At 36.0% G+C, this 26,330-nt stretch overlaps 4 protein-coding genes across 4 annotated transcripts; 1 reads left to right on the top strand and 3 right to left on the bottom strand.

Annotated features, from left to right (window-relative positions):
• Positions 1–34: 34 nt before the first annotated feature.
• LOC141683716 (uncharacterized) lies at positions 35–1,817 on the bottom strand. Its single transcript, XM_074488467.1, has 2 exons — positions 719–1,817; positions 35–632 (listed from the first exon to the last, which is right to left on the bottom strand). Exons 1-2 carry the CDS (start codon positions 1,566–1,568, stop codon positions 538–540), a joined length of 945 nt encoding a protein of 314 aa, XP_074344568.1. The 5' UTR covers positions 1,569–1,817; the 3' UTR covers positions 35–537.
• Positions 1,818–9,031: 7,214 nt separating this feature from the next.
• Positions 9,032–11,117, bottom strand: LOC141686318 (uncharacterized). Its single transcript, XM_074491359.1, has 3 exons — positions 10,322–11,117; positions 9,979–10,220; positions 9,032–9,883 (listed from the first exon to the last, which is right to left on the bottom strand). The coding sequence occupies exons 1-3, from the start codon at positions 11,115–11,117 to the stop codon at positions 9,032–9,034; spliced, it is 1,890 nt and encodes a 629-aa protein (XP_074347460.1).
• A 5,183-nt stretch (positions 11,118–16,300) lies between these two features.
• LOC141685492 (pentatricopeptide repeat-containing protein At3g57430, chloroplastic-like) lies at positions 16,301–19,098 on the top strand. Its single transcript, XM_074490587.1, has 2 exons — positions 16,301–16,755; positions 16,985–19,098. The coding sequence occupies exon 2, from the start codon at positions 17,001–17,003 to the stop codon at positions 18,618–18,620; it is 1,620 nt and encodes a 539-aa protein (XP_074346688.1). The 5' UTR covers positions 16,301–16,755; positions 16,985–17,000; the 3' UTR covers positions 18,621–19,098.
• Positions 19,099–19,181: 83 nt separating this feature from the next.
• On the bottom strand, positions 19,182–26,042 carry LOC141685491 (meiosis-specific protein ASY3-like). Its single transcript, XM_074490586.1, has 10 exons — positions 25,901–26,042; positions 23,573–25,077; positions 23,321–23,462; positions 22,309–22,443; positions 22,129–22,186; positions 21,892–22,041; positions 21,760–21,818; positions 20,581–20,715; positions 19,783–19,874; positions 19,182–19,509 (listed from the first exon to the last, which is right to left on the bottom strand). Exons 2-10 carry the CDS (start codon positions 25,049–25,051, stop codon positions 19,438–19,440), a joined length of 2,322 nt encoding a protein of 773 aa, XP_074346687.1. The 5' UTR covers positions 25,052–25,077; positions 25,901–26,042; the 3' UTR covers positions 19,182–19,437.
• Positions 26,043–26,330: the final 288 nt, after the last annotated feature.

The following is a 26,330-nucleotide window of genomic DNA, read 5'->3' as shown; positions in this document are numbered from 1 at the left end:
CGCTATGTTTAGAGTCTTAATCAATATGCTCTGAATTTCCCTGTGATGATTTTTATTGAGAGTAAAATTATACGTGGGAAGTTGTTATAACTTATAACTGTATGAAACAGTGACTAGCCACCAAATCGTTGTAGCTACCTCCACGGCTCCGCCACCAAAACGTTGTAGCCATCGCCGCCCCCAAATCGTTATGTGCCCAGGGCACCATTCTCCGATGCATGGATATTCAAGGTAAGCTACACCTATTCTCCAGCTGTGGAGCAACTTCTAATTTCCAAGAAGTTGCAGAATTTGTATTTACAGGCACATATATATTAGAGGAAAGTAAGCAAAAACGGAGAAGATGACAAACAAAAGCCACCAGTCTATTATAAGATTACACTATAATTTTGAACAACCATCCTCAATGTAGTAGGAAAGATGGCAATAGTTGTCCCTACTATAGTACTATGTACATCTTTAAAAATCACTGAAGAGAAATTAGTCCAGAACCCTCAAGAATGATCAAAATATATGAATTAGCCATATCCAGTAGTATTAGCTAGTTAGGTGCCTCCATGAAGAACTAGAAGCAAGTGCCACAGCTTGTGCCCATACTTTCAACCGTGCTTTTACATCCTTTGGAGCATCCCCTGTACCATCGCATTGCCACCATACATGTTAGACGAAAATTTAAAAAATAAATAAATCAGGGCATGCTCATGTATGATATATCTACCTGGACTGGAAATGTGCCAATTGGGAATGGGAGAACTGCCGCCACTGCTAGTGGTGGTTGTGTCAAGAGTAGATGCTGATAGAGTTAGCCGGCTTGGAGTCGCCGTCAAGTCAAACATTTGCTGGTGTTCTAACTCAAAACCAAGATCTCTACATGCCTTAACCTCTTCCATGTCCATACACAATGCTCTTTTTCCTCCTTTAGGCCTTGTTATTACCCTCAATCCTCCTTCACTCTCCCCACTAAAACTATTTTGACTTAACAAACACATGTTCATCTTTTGAACTGAACTTGCATCATCATCATCATCATCATCATCATCATCATCATCATCATCATCATCTTCTTCTTCTTCCTCATTTATATAAGTTTTACTTGTTTTTCTTCCTTTAACTTTCTTCTTCCTCAACACCTTTTTCTTTCTACTTAATTTCCCACAATTGTTGTCACTTAAGTACTGTTTGGATAGATCATCAGTTTGACACCTTTGTTCATGCAGTGGTGTGGCTGGCAGAGAGTGCCAAGCTGGTGTTTGTGGCTCCTTATCACCATCAGAATTCAAAAACAAACATCCCCTTGATGAGTTTTCTTGGCCATCAGGACCATAGACTCCATCAGAGAATTCATGATCACTATCACCACCAACATCAAAACTTTCAATAGATAATCTTGACAACATGGTACTAAGAGTACCATGATTATCATCATCGATGTTATCGAAATTCTCGTAATCTAGAGTTGAACTGCTGGTGCAGGTGGCTAGCCTAGAAAGACCATGAGTTTGAGATTGAGATTCTTGATGATCATCATATTGATCCTCCGCTATCTGATCATCTTCCCAACTAGCCATTTTCTAAAATTTTCTTGAAATCAATAAAAAACACAATCTTATTCAACTAACTTAAAAAGACTTGTAGGAAGAAATGCTAATCAGTTAGTTTTTGGTAGAATTTATTGAGAGAGAGAGAGAGAGATTATGAAGGGTATTTCCAAGAGAGGGTAATGTGATTGGTGGAAATGAAGCCACCAAAATGAAAAATGTGCTACATTTAATAAAAAAATTGGGTGTTTGATGTGTTTTGAAAATGCAACTAAAGAGTTAGTTGTGGTAACTGATCCAGCAAGAGTAATGTAAATGGTATATATAGTGATGGAGCATGGGGATGGATACATCTTCTCAATTATTTGATGATGATGAACATTGCAGAATGCCAAGTCAGAGCTGTGGCTACTACTATGTGACCGTGACATGTGTCGTCTACTCACTTCCCTATATTTTTGATTTCTCCCTTTTAATTATTTTAATTATGTTGTGACTCTATTTTTGGATGTTCCGCGTTAATCTAAAATCGTTTTGAATTTGGTCAGCGTAAATCAATTTAAAATTTAAAAACCATTTATTAAAATCTCGTAATATTTGTATATGGATCTACACTCGTTTTACTTATTAGTATCTGATTGCTAGAATTAAGACTACGTGTAAATCAGTTTACAATAGTAGCGTCAAAGCTATCAAATTTAAACGTGACATTGCTGATTTAACAACGTGACATTGCTGATTTAACAATTTTAATTGATATTATTGATGAAATTAATGTGAATGTAAAATTATTATTAGTTAATTATTAGATAATCAGTGCATAAATATTTAAAATTCATTTTGAGTATCGATTTGGTACATTTAACATTTTTTTTTTAAAATGACAAATATAGCCGATATTTTAATCGAATGGTACTAAAATGATCATTTTCAAAAAGCTATTCAACGTTGGTTGTTTTAACCTTCTGTACTTGAATGCGTATGGTGTTTTCTGTCACATGATCATCCCGGTGAGACGTTGATCTCATCCCTGTACATCTACATAATATATCAATACGTGTAATCGCTTAAATGCATATAATATAAATGCATATAATATAATCGCTTAATGCATATAATATATCTACTTAAATGCATATAATATATCAATACGTTGATCAAATAAAACAAACCTGCCATTTTTGTTACAATTGCTTTAAAAAGAGTTAAACTTGGTACAAACCCTTTTTAAACTATAAAAATTTGTCCCGTATGGATTTGTGAATTAGAACTTGTAATCGCTGTATTATATTTTCAATTTTTGTTATTCAGAATTTTACTAGAACTTGAAAAAAATAAGTTTAAATAAACAAATTACTTTTAGCTATATAAAAAAAGACCACCCTACTACTTGTGAGTCTGTGACCTCCTGAAGTTTATCTACCGCTAATGATGAGTATAATTATAATGAAGGGAACGGAGGAGATGATTGCAAAAAAATAAAGAAGATAAATATATGAAGTGAAGTTGCTGTGATCGTGAAGAGTCTGAAATTTGTTAAATGTCAAAAATTGGTAAATAATTAATGTGGCGGTGGTATAATAAAAAGTGAAATTTGGAATTAGTACGACGACTCCCTTCATTTAAAAAAACGCGGAAACTCACAAACAACAAATATGCCTCCGTCTCTGTGTTTATACATTTATATATATTAGCCTATAACCCGTGCGATGTACAGATTATTTTTAACATTTGATAGTTTTTAATAATATATTTTATAATATAATTTTCAATAGTTCAAAAATAAATCGAAGAATATAATAAATTATAATAATATATATTTTATAATAATTTGAGACTTTACTGAGAATAAATAATATAATATAATATATTATTTAAATAAAGAATATAAAAATTTAAATATAATAAGCTGTTGACGGGGTTCGAACCCTGAATCCATGAAAGCAGTTTAAATATTAATATAATAATATTTTATTATTGTATCCAATTGTTCTCATTTTTTTGACTTTAGATCTGATGGTTGTTATTTGTCGTACCAAACAACTATACAAAGTAACTACCAAACAACTGTACCGAGCAACTACCAAATAGAGGGTGTTGTGCTTATAATTATAATAGTATAATATAGATAGACAATGAAAAAATGAATATGTTGTTTGGTAGTAGTGCGCCCTGTTATAGACATCGGTCGATTTTTCAAAAATCACCTATAAATCACTCAAAAATCGGTCAAAAATATTTGTCCGATTTGACCTATAAATCACCGATTAATCATCTATTTTTAAAAAACGTCCAATAAATTATAAATCGGTACCTCAACCGAATAATTACGATTTCCGAAATCTATAACACTGACCGTGCGTTCCAATAATTATGTTGTGTGGTTAGTTTAGTCACAGGGAATCGATTAAAACTTTTTAATTATTGATATTCTTTTCGCCAGAGTCTGGAAGGTTCGAGTTTTTAAGGTATGATTTGTAAGTTCCCGTTTTGATTCTAAAATTCATTGATTTAAGTCGCTTAATCTTTATAAGTTATTTTTACTATCTGATTTGAAAAATTCAATTTTTCACTATATCTATACTATAATATTATAAACGAAATATAGTTTCGTTTGTTCTGTTGGTTAACTCTTAACACCATCCTAAAAAACTAAAAAAATATGTTAATACTTTTCAAAATAAAGTATAAACAAATATAATTTAATTAAAAAAATTAAATCATGTATTCAATATAACTACAAACTCTATAAATTATTATCCAACTTATTTTATAATCGTACTCAACTTCTTTCTTACCTCTTTTATAGGGAACCAAACTCTTCCAAAATTAATTTTAATAATTCAAATTATAATATAATAAAATAATTAATAAATCAAAAAATATTTAAAAAAATAATAACAAATTATCCACGTACATCACTACTATTCAAGAACATTTGCTCAACGAAGAGATAGGAGGACTTTTTAAAATTTTAATTATCTAAATTTTGAATCTTTCAATATATAATACATACAAAATAATACGTAAATATTTTAATTTCATTAATCTCAATAATATATACTTATTATCTTTTACAATTTATTTTAGTAAAATAATTAAATTATAAATATCATAATCAGTTTGTGTATTATACGGGGGTTATATGCTAATATATGTATAAATTATCTTTCAGAAGTCGACGGTGCAGTAAAAAACAAAATAGAGAATAATATTTGCAAGTGCATCACAAAACTAAGAGTGAAGTGGTGAAACTCATAGGTAAATGTCAGATGTTTCACTATTTACCCCCGGTGCACATTTTTACTGTAAGAGATGATTAGTAAGTTTTATTAAAAAACAAAACCCTTGAACAGATTGTAACCGATTGAAATTATAAAATATTTAATGATCACCGAGCTTAACAAACTATAGCTAATGTAAAACTGGTTTTTTAATATGTGCCCAAAGTGACACAATAAACATTAATTCTAATGAGTTTGATACATTTTGATTGGTCCTCTAATCATAAATATTGATGGACGCCTGTATTTATAATAACTCCACCGATAAAAATGCATCAAACTCATGAGAGTTAGTGCTTATTGTATGCTCTGGGCACACATTAGAAAGAGCGAATGTAAAATATTAGAGTATCCAAAAGTGTTCTCAAAATTATTACTACTGCTAGTGCTGAGTTATGTGATACCATTGATTGTTTTCTCATTAATGAAATTGATTACTCTTATATTAATAAATACGGGTTCCCAGATAAAATAACGCTATATTTTGAATTTTTTTGACTATGTAACATTGCTCATTGCTCATATACTCAACTATTTATTCCAAATGTAGATGCTAACTAATAAGTATATAGAATAAATATTGAGAAACAAACAGTTGGGGGGATTGCTGTTTTGGGTGTTGAAACAGAATAATAATATGAATTGACAAGACGAGTGAGATTTTGTTCTTCAACTGCAGATGATATTGCTATATTAAAAGGCTTGTAAATTATTGGCCTACATCTCCATGGCAATTCTAGTAGTTGACATATCAAAATTTACTATTTATAATAAACTGTAGTATCTTTCTGGTATTGTTGTTTGTTTATCGTCTACTGAATCACCGTGTTTGTATGATATCAGGTAGAATATATTATATGATGGCTACTTCTTTTTGTAATCAAATGGGTTGGAAAGCTGTATGGATTGCCGACCTCATAAATCAGCTTTCGACACGGTGTAATCACGCATGCACCCTGGATTATCACCATTCCCCAGGGATTTTTTATTTTAACAAAATGCAAATTTTTATTAACTCAAACGATCTTCCAAAATACAAACTTTAACTTTGTCTGGAACAGAACTCCATTCAAAGATACGATCAGGGTATATATGAGCCACATGAGCCAATTCATGTGCCGACATATTTGCGGATCGTTTAACAAAATACAACTTAACGTTGTTTAATTCCTGAAGACTCCGTCTACACTCCTCGATTATTTGCCCAATTCTAGATCGCATAGGAGTAGCACTCCTTATTAATTGAACAACCACAAGACAATCAGACTCAATGACAAAATTCGCACCTGGGAGCTCTTTAACCCAGCTCAGAGCTTCCTTCACTGCGATTGCTTCTGCCAGCGTTGGATTCATGATCTCCACAATACATCTTGTCCTAGCCAATATTAAGTTTCCTGCATGATCTCGAGCTATCAAGCCTATACCTGAAACCCCCTGGTGTTCCATGATTGCTGCGTCAACCGTGATCTTTACTACCTCATGTTGTGGCTTAACCCAGTAAACTGCACCGTCCCCTTGAACAGGAGGCTGCAGTGGTGCACTTTGATACCTTCCCTGGGCTGATTTCCACTGTGAAAGATACTCCCAAGCTTTAGCAACTATTCTCATAGAATTCCAGCTTCGTTGGTTCCAAATTAAGTCGTTCCTTGCTCGCCAAATCGACCAACACAGTGTGATAATTTTTTCGGATGTATTAACTGGCTGATTTCTTAGCATCTGGTCCAACCAATCCACAAAATCCCTGTACTCAGTAATGCATAAATCTGGTTTAAAAATTCTCCAGCAAAAAGCTGCATATCTGCACTGCACCAAGCAATGTAAAACTGATTCAGCATCTTCCTGACAAACTGGACACAAATTGTCGATTCGCACCTGTCTGGCCTGCAATATTGTTTTTGTCGGTAAACAATTTACTACTGCTCTCCAGACCAAGTTTAACGCTCTCGGGGGAGCTTCGACTTTCCAAAGTTTGTTCCAGAATTCATCACTAGGATTTGTACACCACAGGCCATTCCTTCTCTGAATGAAATTGTATGCACTTTTTACTATGTATTGACCTGTATTCTCAAACTTCCAGCACAAAGTATCTCTGTCTAAGTCTCTTTCCACCTTCGTATTCATGATACAATTAAAGTCCCTTGTATTGAAAATGTCTGCTACAAGATCCATATCTCATTCTTTTGTATCCGTACTGAATAAAGCTACCACCTTCTGGTCATTCAAAGCAGGAGATACTGTGGATATATACGGATTCTCAACATCATTCAACCATGGTTGTTTCAGAATATCGATTTCAGTACCCGTCCCTATTCGCCAGCAAGAACCTGCAGAGATAACTTCTTTCGACTCCGAAATGCTGCGCCATATGAAACTTGGGTTACTTCCCAACTTTGAGTTTAAAAAGTCAGAGTCTGCATAATACCTTGCTTTATATAAACGGGCAACAAGGCTTTCAGGATGAGTGATAAACCTCCAACATTGTTTCCCCAATAAAGACATGTTGACATCCCTTAATCTTTTGAACCCTAAGCCTCCAACCTTTTTGTGACGGGCCATCCTTTCCCAGCTCATCCATGTATTTCTCGATCCACTTTGCTTTGATGAACTCCAGTAGAACTTAGCCATTGCCTTTTCCATATCTTGAACCAGATTTAGAGGAAGTAAAAAAACATTCATGGCGTACGATGGAAGCGTTTGAGCCACTGTTCTAATAAGAATTTCCTTCGCTGATCTGGAAATATTCCTTTCATTCCAGCTATGGATGGTGGCATTAACTTTATCTCTCAGATAGCCGAAAATAGCAGATTTATTCCGGCCTATAATATTAGGAAGCCCAAGATATTTTGTCGACTGATCAGCTTCAGGAATTTGAAGTAATTGACAGATCCTCTCCTTGTTATATGGAATAATATTGGCACTGAAGAAAACTGTAGACTTACTTCTATTAATGCGTTGGCCCGATGCTTTCTCATAGACAGACAACAGCTCCAAAACTCTACCTGCTTCTTCCACGTCTGCTTTGCAATAGAGGTATGAGTCGTCTGCAAACAACATATGGCTGATGGAGGGAGCTTTCCTACATATCTTTATTCCTTGTAGCCATTGTCTAGTTACATAATTCTGAATCATGGCAGATAAACCTTCCGCACATATAATGAAGAGGTAAGGAGAGAGAGGATCTCCTTGCCTTAAACCTCGACTAGGTTTTATTGGCCCCATTTCGCTATCTCCATGAACAATTGTGTAATCTACTGTTGTGACGCACTTTAGAATTAAATGAATCCACCACACATCAAACCCCATTCGATCAAGCACCTCCTTAAGAAACCTCCACTCGATTCTGTCATAGGCTTTGGACATGTCCAATTTGATAGCCATAGATCCCTCCTTGCCCAACTTCTTGCGTTTCAAGTAATGCATTACTTCAAATGAAATCATTATGTTATCTGTGATAAGGCGGCCTGGTAAGAAAGCACTTTGAGTTTCCGAGATAACTGAGTCTAACACCTTTTTCATTCGATTGGCAATCACTTTCGTAATTATTTTCATAGCCACATTACAAAGAGCTATAGGTCTTAACTCCGTCAACACTGTAGGATTTTTCTTTTTAGGAATAAGAACAATATTTGTAGAATTAATATTGTCTATGAGATTACCTGTCTGAAAGAAATTCCTCACCATCTGCGTCATCTCTACTCCTACTACCGACCAGTTCTTTTGAAAGAAAGTCGGGGTCATACCATCTGGCCCCGGAGCTTTATCTGGATGCATATGAAAGACTGCTTCTTTAACCTCCTGACTAGTAACATCGATTAAGAGATCCCTGTTTTGTTCCATTGATACGGTTTTAGAGAGACAGTTTAGAACAGCTTCACATTGAGTATGCTCCTCGGTAAAAAGCTGTTGAAAATAGTCCTGTATCAACTCTGAAAGACCGTTGTTCCAATCTACCCAATCTCCTCCACTGTTCTTCAATTTCTGGATATGATTGAGCCTTTTCCTCTTCTTATAAGAAGCATGAAAATATTTTGTATTTTTATCTCCAGCTTGAAGCCAGAGTTGTTTGGATCTTTGCCGCCAAAATATTTCCTTTTGATCAAGTACTAAGAACAGCTGTTTTTTTTCCTCCTCATATTCTTCTACTGATTGAGCATCCCGTTTACCTTTCAACTTCTTTAAGCGAGTCTTACATTTCCTGATACGACTGTTTTAACACCCCGTGATCTCTTTTCCCCAAACCTGAAGGCTCTCTGCGCATTTAGCCAGCTTTTGCTGCACATTATCACTCCCAGACTCCTCCCAACGGTCCCTGATTATTTCAAAACATGTCGGCTCAGTAAGCCATGCATTCTCGAACCGGAACTTCCACTTTTTATTGCCTCTATTATGAGTTTCTGGACATAACAACAAAGGACTGTGATCCGAGGCAGAAATTTCAATGTTGTACACTTTAGCCATGTCAAAAATCCTCAACCAGTACGGGTTTGCCATAACCCTGTCTAATTTGATCTCCGTCCAGTGATCAGTGTTCCTCCCTTTTTCCCAGGTAAATTGATGCCCTATTATCTCTAAATCCTGTAAATCTGCTTCATATATACATTCCTTAAAGCCTTCAATCAGATTATTAGGATAGGGTGATCCTCCTCTTTTTTCTTCCTGAGATACAATATTGTTGAAATCCCCGACCAGACACCATGGTAAGTTAGCATCACGAGATAGGTTTTTTAGGAGTTCCCAAGTTTTAAATCTCTGAGCTCTTGAGGGTTCTCCGTAAATACCAGTTAAACGCCATTCACACTTTCCTTGGACACTTAGTTTCACATCAATATGAGACCTGGACTGACTCAAAAGGTTAACAGTACCTTCAAATATCCACAATAACGCAATACCCCCACTCTTTCCTTGAGGTTCCACTGCAATAAAACCCTCAAAACCCAATCTACTACAAAGCTTCTCCATCTTATCATAACTGCTGATTGTTTCACTAAGAAAAACAAATGACGGATTTTCACTTCGGGTTAACTCTTTAAGGAACTGAAATTTTCCAGGGGCACCCATTCCCTGGCAGTTCCAAGCTAGAACATTCATAATGACTGGCGGGGTTGTGTTGCAACACCCGCCATTGCTTCATTTTTTGATACTTCTGAGCTAGATACCTGTACTTCCATGTCTGTGACTTGGGTTATTTGTATGTCCGTGGCTTGATCCACTCTGCGTCTTTTTGGGTCTGCAATTCTTATTTCCAAATTTTCGGGCCCATGTGATTTTCCTTCCAAATCTTCATTTTGAATTTGCGTATTTATCTGATATACATTATCCTGAATAGCCAGCTGCTTAGTTCCTTCATTTGCTCCTACATTCTCTCCCTGAAATAACATGTTTCCATTTTGATCACTTCCTGAATTTTTGCTGTTTGTTGAACCAAAGCATAATTCACGGCATTCTATCTATCTGTATTAACTGCTCCCTTATCACCGGAATAACTCGCCTGAGAACTACCTCCTTGTCGGAGCCATTTTGAACCTATGGTATGAGTCTTTCTTCGTGGGTCAGCTCGGAGCCACGAACCATATGGTTTATCTATCATCTCCACCGGTTTGTCAAAAATTTCATCACAATACCTTTCAGCATGTCCTATGAGACCACAGATGAAACAAAAAGTTGGGATTGCTTCATACTGAAAATTAACCCAGCACCATTCTTTTTCCGACTTCCGTAGCTTCATTCTTCGTTTGATAGGTTTATCGAGTGGCAGAGTCACTCTAACTCTTAAGAATTCCCTCCAGACTCCCACAAAATTGTTGGGATCCCCTTCCACATACTTACCTATATAATTTCCAACATCCTTAATAACTCGCTGTGACATGAATCCTGCGGACATGCCATGTAGTTGGACCCAGAGATCCATTTCATTTATCACCAGTTTTCTGGGATCTTCTCCCTCCTTGAGTCTTACCATCACCAGGTGGAACCGCCCGAATGTCCAAGGACTACCTTCGATCACCCTTTTTATATCCAGTTCATGATAAAACTGGAATAAGAATCTGTTATTATCCAACTGCTTTACGTACAATCCTCTCCCAGGTCTCCACAAAGACGCCATCTTGTGCTGCATGGCTTGGAAATCGATGTGCGAATCCGTTAGGAAGCGTCCAATCAAACACCATCGTGTATCGATTTCACTTAAATCCTCTGCATTCTCAGCATAGCTTATTCCTCCGCTTTCCTCCTCTTCTATTTGTATCCTAGCAAAGGCCTCCTCCATCTCCCTTACGTTTGACTGATGTTTATCCATTGAATAGATCTCCAGTAACAAAGAGTGCCAGATAAAGAACGAGAATAACAGAAAAACTATATAACAACGAAGAGAGAAACTCTCACAGACTCAAACATGTCAATAGACAAGACTCAATTAACTTGATACTAACATGGTTTGTCTAGAAGTACATATAATTATGTTGCTAAGATTTAAAATTACAATAAATATCATATCTTTAATTAATCATGAAATTCGGATTTCTCGCACATTGTCATGTGTACCTATTAATTTGAGTGTACAATTATGGTGTTCCATCTTCATAAAATTTCGTTATTTTTAATATACATGTTATCAGAGGAATTTGGTAAAATATTCGGAAAAGTTGTTGCGGAAATAACAAAAAAATTGCGGAGATTTAGGTCAAAAATCGGGCTTATTGTGACAACTGAGCATGTCTGATCTGCCGAAACCAGGAGGTGTTTGTGATTGCATTTGGATTGAATTTGCAAAGATTCTCAGCATGATGGCAGTCTTGGCAGAATACTTCCTACTCAGTCGTGGGTGCCCGAAAATGGTCTCACAAAGACTCTACTCGAAATCTAGCGGGGAATGTAAGTGTTCAACCTATAAATGGCCTACATATCGTATATTTATAAGAATCAAGTTCATATGCAGTTCTATTGAAAATTTAAAATCTGAATATTTAACCGTCAAAAACCCATTCATCTCCTTTGGAATAATCTCAAAGATAGATTTGATCACCAAAAACTTGTTCATCTACCTCATGCCCAGTTTGACTGGCTTAACATAAGCTTACAAGATTTCAAATATGTTGTTGAGTATAATTTTGCCTTATTGAAAATAAGCTCAAAACTGACCTTGTGTGGTGAGAATATTACTGATGCTGACATGATTGAAAAGACGCTCTCAACCTTTCATCCCAACACTATGATTCTAATATAATCGAAGGTTTTGGGAAAACTAACTTTTCTCTACCAAATGAAACACAAGTTCATATACCAAATGCCCTATACTCTAGCAAGTCAACTAGGAACCTCTTAAATTTTAATGATATTCGTCTTAATAATTTTTACGTGGAAACTACTAGTGAGGATGAAAAATAATATCTCCTAATCACTTCATCTACCTCAGGATATAAGAAAATCATGGAGAAATTACCATCAGTCTCTTATGGGTTGTATACCACACAAATAAAGGTCATTGAGTCTTACAATGTCACTATCCCCAAAATCGTTGATCCAAAATCTCTTATTCCGTGGCGTGATAGACTTGGTCATCCATGAGTCTCTATGATGTATCGTATTATAGAAATTCTACGGGACATACTCTTAGATACCACAAGATCATACCACAAGATGAACTTCCTTGTTCAGCTTGTTCTCTAATAATTAATTGTTCGACCATCTCCCGTTAAACTTCAAACCGAATCCCCCAAGTTCTTAGAACGGATCCAAGGTGACATTTGTGGTCCCATTCGTCCATCTTCAGGCCCATATAGATATTTCATGATTTTAATTGATGCATCAACCAGATGGTCTCATGTATGTCTACTTTCTACCCGAAATTTAGCTTTTGCCAAACTGCTTGCCCAAATAATAAAGTTACGAGCCCAATTCCCTGACCATCCTATTAAATCAATTTGTTTAGATAATACTGCTGAATTTACATCCTCAACTTTCAATGATTATTGTATGATGGTAGGGATCTCAGTCGAACATCCAGTAGCGTACGTACATACCCAAAATGGTTTGGCAAAATCTTTGATTAAAAGACTTCAACTTATCGCTCGTCCCTTACTTTTTAGAGCCAACTTACCTACATCTGTTTGGGGTCATGTTATATTACATGCTGTGAACCTAATAAGAATTAGGCCATCCTCCTATCATAAAAAATCTCCCCATCAATTAACACTTGGTCAAATTCCTGATGTCTCTCATTTTAGGATTTTTGGTTGTGCCGTATATGTTCCCATTGTCCCACCTCAAAGGTTAAAGATGGGACAGCAAAGGAAGATGGGTATATATGTCAGTTTTGATTCACCAACTATTATAAAATATCTTGAACCACTAACTGGGGATATTTTTACTGCTCGCTATGTTGATTGTCGTTTTGATGAGTCAATATTTCCGACATTAGGGGGAGATAAATTATTGCATAAATCAAACCCTGACATGACATGGAATACATCAGGATTAAATGCTTTAGATTCGCGAACTAATCAATGCGAATCCAAAGTTCAAAGAATTATTCATATGCAAAATATTGCTAATCAAATGTCAGATTCTTTTAGTGATTCTAGGCATATTGTTAAATCACATATACCTACCATTAATGCCCCAGCAAGGGTTGAAATACCTATTCATAAATCAGTTCCCGAAGAATTGATTAATAATTCAAAACCACGCCAGAAGCGCGGTAGACCAATTGGTGCAATAGATGTTGTACCACGAAAACGGAAAACGATTGGACATGCCTCTGAAGTGGCAAATGTTCCAGACAATGCCCCAGAAGTGGTATCACCTCCTGAAGAGGTTAAAACCCCTGAAGTGGCAGTGAAAAAACCACCAGAAGTGGTATTGCCTCTAGAAGAGGATATTGCCTCTGAAGTGGCACATACTTCCGTAAAAGCAAAGGTACCTGAAAGTTATGAGATCTTATTGAGTTATGTACATAACGGAAAATTATTGGATCTGGGAGTATTGAAGTTAACGATGTATATGCTTTTTCCGTGACATGTGATATTATTATGAACTCCGATCCAGAACCACAAAATGTGAAGAATGTCGACTAAGAGATGATTGGCCAAAATGAAAAGTTGCAATCCAGGAAGAATTGCAATCCTTGCGCAAGAGAAATGTATTTGGACCTGCAGTCCGAACACCAGTTGGTGTGGTCCCCGTGGGGAACATATGGGTATTTGTACGCAAACGAAATGAAAGAAATGAAATTGTAAGATATAAATCCCGGCTCTTAGCCCACGGATTCTCACAAAAGCCTGGATTTGATTACTAGGAGACTTACTCCCTTGTGATGGATGGAGTTACTTTTCGTTTTCTTATGGGTATGGCTTGTATGAAAAAATTGGAAACACGTCTAATAGACGTTGTGACAGCCTACCTATATGGATCACTTGATAGTGATATCTATATAAAGATCCCTGAAGGATTAAAATTGGATGAGTCTAAGACTCGTCATTTATACTCCGCTAAATTACAACGATCAATATATGGACTGAAACAATCTGGTCGTATATGGTACAACAGGTTTAGTGAATACCTATTGAATGATGGGTATGTTAATGATAAAGTTTGTCCATGTGTGTTTATTAAAAGATCTCAAACTGGTTTCGTTATTATTGTTGTATATGTGGATGATTTGAATATTGTAGGTACTTCTGAAGATATTACTAATGCTGCTAATTATTTAAAAAATGAGTTTGAGATGAAAGATCTTGGAAAGACAAAGTTCTATTTAGGTTTACAGGTGGAACACTTATCTTCGGGAATATTTGTTCATCAATCAACCTACACGGAAAAAGTTCTTGATCGATTTTACATGGACAAATCTTATCCTCTAACTACACCAATGGTGGTTCGGTCACTTGAAGTTGAAAAGTATCCATTTCGTCCCATAATAGAAGATGAAGATCCACTTGGACCAGAAGTTCCATATCTCAGTGCAATTGGCGCTCTTATGTACCTCCCAAACAACACACGACCTGATATTGCTTTTGTTGTGAATCTATTAGCAAGATTCAGTTCAGATCCAACTAAAAGACATTGGGATGGAATCAAGCATATATTGAGATATCTTCGCAGGACAATTGATCTTGGATTATTCTTTCCAAATAATTCGAAATCACAGTTGGTTGGATATGCAGATGTTGGATACTTGTCAGATCCTCATGTTGGACAATCACAGACAAGTTACCTATTCACATAATGCGGTACTGCTATCTCTTGGAAATCTATAAAACAGACCATTGCTGCAACTTCATCAAATCACGCAGAATTACTAGCAATCCATGAAGCAGGTAGGGAATGTGTCTGGCTACGATCCATAATCCAACATATTCTGCATTCATGCGGATTATCAAATGTTATAGACGACCCCACTATTTTCTTTGAAGATAATTCAACTTGCATTAAACAATTAAAGGAAGGATATATCAAGGGAGATCGAACAAAATACATCTTACCAAAATTCTTTTACACTCACGAATTACAAGAGAATGGAGATATTGAGGTACAACAAGTTCGATCATGTGATAATCTAGCGGTTATACTTACAAAGTCACTACCGACATCAACATTTGAAAAGTTACGAAATAAAATCGGAATGCGAAGATTGAAAAACATATTACATCAGGATGTCAATATATGAGATATGTTATTCAGGGGGAGACTGTACTCTTTTTCCTTCATCAAGATTTTTATCCCACCGGGTTTTTCCTTGCAAGGTTTTAATGAGACAGTCAATCTTTGAGATACTCACATTTGACAATAAGGGGGTGTTATAATAATGATTGTCAAATCTTACTAAGAAAGACTCGCGATACTTACTCAGAAAGACTTGCAATACTTATTAAGAAAGACTTAATTTAATATTGGAAGCTTGTCACGAAAATCAAGATTTTGTTAACCTGACTAATAAAACTTACCTATTAAGTTTTCTCAGTATAGTTGATAAAACTCTATTATAAATAGAAGTTTTGCCTAGTCATTTGTACTTGAATAATCACAGTAGAAGTAATAATATTCTTAAGATCTCTTTTTTTCTTTTTTACTCTATAATTTATACTTTATTTATATCAAAACTCTGTTTTTTGTCAATAAAAAACTTATAAAGTTCAAAAATTTACTTTTTAAAAATCATGATTCTAGTAGCAAAGTAGGCAAGTGTATATACTGAATATATAACAAGACTACACACTAACTCAGCCCCCGATTTAACATAAGTATTGTCGTGCTATCACATATTCTGCCTTATTTCTATTTTTTTATGGAACATGTGCTAATTAGAATTGCCTTGTTTTTATTATTAAAAAATATGATCACATGTGATGTGCTAAAATGAAATAAAAATTGGGCCTGGGCCCTAAGGGTATGGGTTCGGAAATTTGTCTCCACATATCCATTATGTATCCACTACCACTAATCTATGGTTCCATTTCCTTGAAAAAACATGGTTTGCGCGAACATGCTGAATCTAATGTACAGCTTAATTTGAACATCAAGCAAACAAGGATGTCTTTTGTCTTTTTTCAGTTTCAAATATAAAATGCTCTCCAAAACCAAACACAAAATTTCACCATTTTTATTAACCTTAAATCCAAACACTTCACCTATCCTTTCAAATCCTCATTTTTCTTGTCAATTCTCCACTCAAACCAAACTCACCTCACTTATAAACTCAACACCATCCAGTCTTCTTAAAACCAAAACACTCCATTCTTATTATCTTGTCTCTGGTTTATTTCATCAAACACATAATGATCATAACAAAGTACCAATCTTTGGGCCCCACCTTGTAAATTTTTATGCTAAATTTGGAAACTTTAAGGATGCTTTTCTTGTATTTAACCATCTCCCAGCTCACCAGAAAAACAACATTGTTTCTTGGAACTCGATCCTTAAAAACTTTCTTGATTTGGGTATGTTTTGTCAAGTTATTGAATTTTTTCACTTAATGTTGAATCAAGATTTAGTAGTTCCAGATAATTACACATACCCTTTGGTTCTTAAGGCTTGTTCTGCCTTGTTTGATCTTCAAGAAGGCAAAAAGATTCAAACTTTAATACAAATTAACCAAGAATGTCACAATTTTATTCCTAGTATACATGTACATTGTGCATTGATTGATATGTTTGCTAAATGTGGTAGCGTAAATGATGCAACAATGATATTTGAAGAAATGTCTTATAGAGATTTAAAGTCGTGGACTGTTATGATATGCGGTGCTCTGCTTAATAGAGAGTATTTTGAAGCAATGTGTTTGTTTAAAAGAATGAGATTTGAGGGGTTTAGGCCTGATTCTGTGAGTGTGGTAGCTGTTCTTCCTGCTTGTAGTAGATTGGAATTTAGTAGAAATAAGAAACTTGGAATGGCATTGCACGGGTGTGCGATTAGGTGTGGATTTGAGGGTGATTTGTTTGTTTCGAATGCACTAATAGATATGTATTGTAAGTGTGGAGATACCCTTGAAGGTGAATTTGTGTTCTGCAACATGGTGCATAAGGATGCAGTTTCTTGGGGAACACTGATTGCTGGTTATTCGCAGAACTGTGAATGCCAGAAGAGTGTATATTTGTATATGGAGATGACAATGTCAGGTTTAAGGACGAGTGCAGTCACTGTAGCTAGCGTTCTTCCTGGATTTGGCAAGCTTGGATTGTTGAAGCAGGGGAAAGAGATGCACAACTATATATTGAAACAAGGGTTTGAAGATGATATTGTTGTTGGGAGTGCATTAATTGATATGTATTCTAACTGTGGCTCCAGCAGAGAAGCGGAACATGTTTTTAAAATGGCATCACAGAGAGATATTATGTTATGGAACTCGATGATTGCTGGGCATTCTAGCAATGATCAGAATGATTCAGCTTTTAGGGTGTTCCGTGGAATCTGGGATTGTATGCTAAAACCAAATTCCATCACCTTGATGAGCATCCTTCCTATATGTACTAAATTGGGAGCTCTTAAACAGGGGAAGGAAATTCATGGTCATGCAATTAGAAGCTCGTTGTCATATGCCATCTCTGTTGGAAATTCTCTCATTGATATGTACTGCAAATGTGGGTTCTTACAACTAGGAGTCGACCTTTTTAATTTCATGGAGAAAAATGTTGTCACGTATAACATAATCATCTCTTCTTTTGGGATTCATGGATACGCAGAGAAAGCATTCTCATTTTTCCACCATATGAAGGCTGCTAGAGTAAAACCTACTAAACTCACCTTTATTGCTCTCTTATCAGCATGCAGTCACGCAGGTCTTGTTGATAGAGGTTGGTCTGTATTCCATTCCATGATCAACCATTACGGAATACAGCCAGATATGGAACACTACTCTTGCATGGTGGACCTTCTAGGTAGAGCAGGTCATATTGAAGAGGCATGTGATTTTATCAGTAGGATGCCAATGGAACCAGAAAATGACATTTGGTTAGGCTTATTAGGCGCATGTAGACTTCATAACAAATTAGAGCTAGCTGAAGAAGTCGGGAAGCATATTCTGCAAACAGGTTTGACAGATTCTGGTGGTCACATTCTTATGTGCAACTTGTATGCATCTGCTGAGAGATGGGAAGATGCATCAAAGGTCAGGATTATGCTAAAAGAGAATGGATTGACAAAGAAACCAGGGCACAGCTGGATTCAGGTTGATCGCCAAATTCACGTGTTCAAAGCTAGGCACACAAATCATACAGAATTTGAAAATGTCTGCCCAGTATTGGAGAATTTGTTGCTGGAGATGAAAAAGGAAGAGTATATATCAGAACCGAACCTACTTTCTTAAAGTAATTATTGTCATTTGTGGCTGAGATTTTGAGCAGGCAATTGAACAAGCACAGTGCTAGGATACAGCATCCGGGATATCATAAATCCTATCGAGGCTTATTTATGGTTCCCTCTGAATTTACTACTATTAAACCTATCAGATAACGAGAAAGCACAGTGCACAACAACAAAAAAAAAAGTATCATGAGAAGCCTACAAGCCTTCCCAGCATCTCCAGCAGGGGTTAATTTTGAAGTCTGGCTTTGATTAGGGTCTCATTTGTATGACAGCGGTTCTGAAAAGATTGATGCATGAATTGATTCCACCAAAAGATTTGTAGGATGCTGTTGCTCTAAGAAGCCATATGTAACAATTCACATTACACATTCTTTAATAGCTTAATGATATAGAGTATATGTTAAACTGGATTGTAGTGCTAGATTCTAGACGCACCTTCTATTACATCAACTGAGAGGGTAAGATATACTATGAGATACAGTCCCTGGAAACAGAAACGTGATTCAAGGTAGTGTCAAATTTACTAAATTGTTTAATTTACGGATGTTGAGTACTATATATAGAATGTGGGAAGTCAGAACTGAATAATTATAAGAAAGAAGCCATCCTTTTGTGACAACCAGTTCCTCTGTTATCTTACCTTCCAGACATGATAGCTAGTTAGCTACTAACAAACAAGCACTCGCATGAATACATTAACCAAGTATAAAGCTACAACTTCAACTATACAATTGCTCTTAATGTTAACTAATATATTCAGGGCTCTTAACTATCTTGTGGTAACATCTCCATCATGCTCAAGACCGGTGGGCTTGACATTAGTAGAGGGCGTCCTCTTTCAGACACTCTGCTATCACATATTTCAGTTGAAGCATTTTTTGCCTTGCCGACTGCAACAAATGAACCAGTTGCAATTATGTCAGGTTGAACTTACAGTTTATCAATAAGGTATATTGTCATGAAGAATTAGATCACAGAATCGAGCAGTCAACAAAAGTTTAGACAGTTTCACACTGTCATGTCACATGTAAGTATTCAAATACCAAAACTTTCATTGACGGTTGACCTTACCCCAAAAAGTAAACCTCAACGAGATAATAATACAGGAATGCATGCGAAATTGCTCTACGACACTTATTTAGATTGTAAGAAAAGGAGGTCACCTTCTGAACGGTGTTTATTTTTCTTTGAGCATCATTGAGTCGGGTGTTTATTGCTTCTTCCACTTGAATCAGAAGTTTGCCATGTGATGCATCTGACAATACAGCAAACATGTTTGAAAGAATCAAAAGGTAATATTTTGGAGAATTAATATCGACTTGGCTGTCTTATCCTGTTTAAAACTCTCAGTCATGTAAGCAAGCTGCCTAAAACCATTATAGAAGTGCAAGGAATATAACTTAGCAGATAACATCTACCTCATAACGAAAGAAGATTGGCATGATTGTTAGCTCAGCTCTTTTAATTAGAATAACATCAAATATTATATTATCATTTAACATAGACAGTGTAAGGCCCTGCTGAGGAAGAGCTACATAATCCAATTTTTATAAATTAGAGTCTTAGAGTTGCCAGTTTCCAGTTATCACAATAGAAATGCAGAAGTGAAAAACATGCAACATACTCGAAGCACAGGCATCAACTGTGGTGTGCATCTTTTAGTTAGTGCTTACTTTTGTTACCTTATTTTAACCGTAAGACTTCATATTTAAAATCAGTGTATTAAATATATTCAACAAACAAATAAATAAAGAAATGGATCTGAAGTCGAATACATAGTTTTGTCTATACTTGGAGGAAAATACTCTAGAAAAGAGAAGCAAAAAGATAACTTGTAGCTATTTGAACAAGTCAATAGCCGGTACCATGGTAAAGCCGATGCAAGATACATAATTAAACTTATCAAGTGAAAAGAATACTAAAATCAATTTGGAATATCATATTCAAAGAGGATTTCATACTTTGCTCTTCAGCTATGTCTTTAAATTCTGTCTGCTGTAATTCCAGCCCTTCAAGAGTATTTTTGCAATCCTGAAGATGGACATTAACCTCATTTCTGAACCTTTCATATATATCCTCGAGTTTTCCTTGTTGCTCTGCATATAAATGCACCAATCATAAGCTACACTCAACAAAAAGATATCCACAGAAACACTCATATGAAAGACGGGAAGCAACATTGACATGAAATAGAGATGAATAAACAGGGATGCCAAAAGTGTGTTTCCTTCTAAATGGCTATAAAGTCCATGCTAACTACCCTACCCAAGGATTATAATTTTTGAAGCATAAATATTCATCCAAAAGTCCACAATCCATGACGAATCTGTTTAGTTTTAGCACACAGTATTCCTTTTAACAAAATATAGGATCAGGTAAAAGATTACCTTAAAATGATGATTGTACTATACATTTAATTGGATTAATATACATAGACAAAAAATATGGTAAGCAAATAGTAGCTCTATATGCCCTTTTGTCAAAAGGGACGAGAAAATTCACTTACAATCTAACTTCAAAAAATTTATAGATTACAAAGAAGTAACTACAGCTCCATTCAGCTGATCATTTTAGAAATATTCAATTAATCAAGTATGAGAATAGAGCAGTCAATACTATATAGAGTGTGTATATTTTTTCAGTTTGAGGAAGATAAACAGCATTGTCTGAGTTCAAAACTGTGGAGAACTACGGTAGAAGTTTGCAGGAAAGAAGCAAGGGGTGATAGGTCAATAGACATTAACAAACCAGGGGCATCAATAATAAAAGCCTAATACTGATTGGTAATAAAAACAACAAAATCTGAAAAGATATAAAATAACAATCAGATATAAATAGTCTGAAAAAATGTAACAAGTAGAGCAATATTTTCATTCGAAACTTCTCATGTACCCCAATTCTCTCTCCCTATACACACACATACGCACCAAATACATGGTGCTTGTTAATGCAAGTGAGTATATAAAATACAAGTATGCTGATAGATCAGAACTTAGGCAACTTGAACAATTACAAGCCATAAAAGTATGCCCTATTGCCTTCTCTATCTATATATATCGGTCGCTATCTTCACGTGGTTACGTGAAGTCAAGACGAAACATAACATTTTTATAAACTTATCATAGTTGCAAATAAATCACCTTGGAATTTAGTCTCTAGACGTCTCCTTTTAGTTTTACCAATGCCAGTCAGCTTCCCCCTGAAACAGCATCCAGGGTGAATTTAAAATTTAAAGGCATTGCAGTTGTAACATTTATATTTTGGCTACATACACATCTTTTTGAATCTGCAATTCAGCATTCTGCAGCTGTAACTGCATTTCCATGGCAACAGACGTCAAAATTTCAGCAGATTTTTTGTTAGCCGCCAACTTCATTTTGCTTTTTACTCTTTCCAAAACCATAGCAAACAAAGATACAGCTCTGGAGAAAGCAAAGCCAAACATAAAGAGGAAATCTATTTATATGATATAATGGAACTCTTATTGCTTTATTTAACTAGAAAAATACCTGGCAAGACCATCCTCTTCATTCAGTTCAGAGGGAAGCCCGTGGAATTTTCCAAACACTGTACAACACCATATAAAAAGATGAAAATGACAGCAATTGGGTATTTGGGTAAAAAAGATCCCAAAAGTACAAAACACCAGAAAATATACAGACCAATCAAAGGTCAGAAAATACTTATACCCTGTGGAGGGGTTGAGCAGGGACTAGACATGGTAGCATCAGCACCGTCACTGATACGGCACCTCTTAGTTTGACGGAATAAACATTCTGGTTCCTGAGCTTTGACAACTTCTGGTGTTTCGGCTTCACTGGGACCTGCATGTATCCATCAAATAATAAAGCTGGTTGGAATCTTACTATTTAACCCATTTCACAGCATGCTTGCAGTTGGACCATTCAGTAAAGCTAACAGAATGGCTTTTCACCGAATAATGGTACATAGGATAATTTATGCCAAGAAATACAAATTTACTAATTATTTTTTATATATATCTAAGAGTAAAAGCCCAAGCCCAGAAGTTATCTCCGCCAGAGGGGCAGGCACTACGAACCGCATGCACCAAATCTCTTAAGAGCGAGTGACAACTACAATTTTTTGGTCAAAAAAGGGAAAAAAACTCAAATCATCTAAATTACATTCGAATGAGATGAATCCGCATGGAATTAAGATATATATGTATGCAGAGGAATAAAGAGCTAAATATGACAGCAAAAAAAAAAGAGCTGAATATGACTGCCACAATCCAGCTGACAGTAAAGCAAATAATCTTGCTTGCTACATACAGATCACCGGATAATTGAGTCTTCTTGCATTTCACCAACTAGTGGAACTGAACCATATTCAAAAGGCCAGTTATTCAACTTAATGTTCATATTATCTAAATGGTTGTATAATGCAAATAGAGGACAAATGCACATGAAATGAAGCATATGTATTCAGAGGAAGAAAAAACTGGATACAATTGCCACAATCCAGCTGAAAGTATAGCATATTATCAGGCTTCCTATCAACTACATACATGTCACCTAATAATTCAGAGTCTTCCGGCATTTGATCAATTGGTGAAATTGAACCATATGATGGCAATCACAAGGTTATATCTCTTAACAAAGTTTTACATAGAGAGCATATTCAAAGTCAGCAAATACACATTAGGGATGCTAGATGTATATGGGTGTCAGCATATATAACCTTCAGTAGATGAATCTCCATCAGAGCTTTCACAGCCATCTGCCTCAGATGACGATGTAGATGGGCTGTTTACTGTATTGGTTTCTTTCAGGCTGGGAAGTGACTTCTCAACAAGGGGATCTTCATGCACTACTTCATCATCCTATAGTTTCAGTCAAGGAAAAAGCCAAAAAAATCAAGCCTAAATACAGACTACAAAGTAGAACAATTCATTGATTTACTATTGAAGTAGCATTTTGTTTGGAAGGATACAGCTAATTCTGTTTCTTTCTTCTTTTTGTCACTCTCTAGCGTTGAAGCAGAGAAACTCTTGAAGCTCCGGATATTTTCAATGCTAGATACTTCCTTGAGTCCCTTCATAGGACTATGAGCAGCCTCCTGTTTTTCCTTGTCATTTTTTGGTGAGGAGTCACAAAAATAGGTTTCTGTGGTGGGTTTTATTCCAAGTGTAGGTGTGCTGAAGTCAAACTGCGGCTCAACGGTGTTCTTTAGAGATGGGACCATGTCTTCTTCATCCACATATTCTCGGAACATAGATTCATATTTACCACCCAAGTTATCAGTGTTCTCCATGATCAGGTATTGGCAAGTACCTCTGTTTCCCTTTTGGCAAGTATCTCTGTTTCCCTTTAAAGAGAAACCACAAAGTTTACCTTTATCATTTTCCAATCCAGATGAATTCTCAATGCAATCTTCCTTATTTCTACAATCAGTTACTTTTAGAGTTTCATCAGCATTGTCGCGTTTCGAAAGATGCAATTTGCGTGGCTCAGTCCTTAAACTCTTTTTCTTCTCGCTCTTGGAAAGAGAAACGCCAATAATAGCAGGATTAATTTTCCTGGAAAGTCCTTCTTCAAAAGAGAATATGGTTTTTTCTGGCTGCTTATGTTTATTACTAGATGATGGAGCATTTTTAGCTTTCCGTTGCTGGACTGTAGTAGGTCTCTTCCGAGTCAAAGAGCGCGTCACTGGCCTCTTCATGGTGTGATTTGGACTGTCAGAATCACTTTCTATTGAATCAGAATTTTGTCTGGGCTTCACATCTGAACCTGTCTTCTTATCACTGTTCAGTTCTGGTTCTGGATTATCAGTACAAGTCTTCAGAGTCTGAGAGTTTGAAAATTGCTTGGTTGGTGTTGACACAGTTCCCAGGACTTCCCAGATCTTCGTTCGTAAAATATCACTTCCCTTGTTTTCTGTATTTTCAGCTTTCTCTTGCGCCACTTCGCTAACTGGTACTTTTAACTCCTGTGCAGTTGCAAATGGAATTTCTAAAACCCTGTTAGAGCTACCGTCTCCCTGTCCCTTCATTGCAAAAATACCAATGCTGAACTTCTTCTGCACTCCATCATCAATCTGCAGTCCACCATTAGATCTCTGACTTTGATTAAACAAAGTGATCGGAGCCTGTTGTGCATCACAAACTCCCTGTGAAATTGGTAAATTTTGCTGGAAAGATCTAGTACTAACCCAGGGGGAACTCTCCTTCTCTGCAGCCTCATTTTGTTTTTCTTTACTCGGACCCTTGACCTTTTCATACTTGCGCATATCTTCCATGGTATCCACTTTGCTAGAACCGAGATTTTGAATGACAACAGCAGTAGCAGGAGCATCTTCTCCTATGTCACTAGGCTTTGCTTTCGTAGGTTGATCAACTACAATTCCTATAGAGATCTTCTTGGGTTGACTACTCGGACGGTAATTGCTCCTAAAACTCCGGCACTGACTCATCTTATCCTGATATTTACGATCACAGTCTGTTCACAGAAATTGATTTTCTAAAACTTAGCACATACTGCAACAAGTTTACATATCAAACAACTACTAAATTCACAAAACAGTTTATTAGCTCATACCGCAACAAACTGCAAATCAAAACAATTACCAACGTGTAATTACAGTAGATCAACACAAACAGCAACAAATACACAAATCAACACAATTAATTAAATTATTATTCAATAGGCCTATGATACTCAAAGATAAACCAACACAAATCAATGCAGTTAACATATGCAATAAAACAAGGCGTGTGAGAACTAGAAACAGCAGGTCAGCTACTGACATCTCGCAAATCTAGATACCTAATTAGTTAGCCATCTCAATTAGCACAATTCAAGTTAAATCTCGGATCAATATGAGCACAAATCACTATCATAAGACACTCAAACAAACTTCAATCAGCAGATCCAACAACGACAAGCTTTCCAGAAACAACAATTCTAGTTCTAGAAACCCTAGATATTAACACTCTCTCTCTCTCACACACACACAGCCGCGATAGAAGTAAGCATACAAATCTCTCTCTCTCTCTCTCTCTCTCTCTCTCTCTCTCCCCCTCCCTCCCTCTCTCTTATAGCAACGATATAAGTAAGTATACACACAACGAAAAGTAGTGTTGAGAAGGCAGGGATCTAATTCAAAGCTAAACTCGAAAATGAAAAACAGATCGGAATTAAAATATAATACAACATGAAAGAGAGATAAACAGTAAGTTAATAAATAAATTTCAACGAAAAATTGATAATCAAACTAGTAATTGACAGAGAAACGATGTGAATTGAGTTATTGATCACGTACCGGAGAGCGAGAAACAACGATGTCGAGAGCTCCGATCGGCGCTTTCAGAACTAAAATAAATGAGGAAAATTCAAAATGAGAGGACAATGCAGGAAATAAAGAAGAAGCGGGAAAAAAAATGAAATGAGAATGAAATTTCTTGTGTCCCAGGCAAGGGTTTAATACTAATATACAACTGTAGTATTCTTTTACTGCGGAGCCGAGTTTTGTTCGAGCGGAGTCGAGTTTAATTTTTTTTTAAAATGAACCGACCCGAGTTAAGCCGAGTTTAATAACCAAGCGGAAAGTGATGTTTAGGCTCGGCTCGTTTAAAAAATCCGAACACATCCGAACACGAGTTTGTTCACGAACAACCGAGTTTAGCCGAACTCGAGCCGCGTAGAGCTTTTCACTAATAGTTTGCATATATTTTTCAACCGAATAATTTTAA

This window comes from Apium graveolens, chromosome 9, assembly GCF_009905375.1.
Source record: "Apium graveolens cultivar Ventura chromosome 9, ASM990537v1, whole genome shotgun sequence".
NCBI classification, from domain to species: domain Eukaryota; kingdom Viridiplantae; phylum Streptophyta; class Magnoliopsida; order Apiales; family Apiaceae; genus Apium; species Apium graveolens.
The sequence above is the reverse complement of the archived record's forward strand: the minus strand, read 5'-3'. Positions and strand labels throughout refer to the sequence as shown.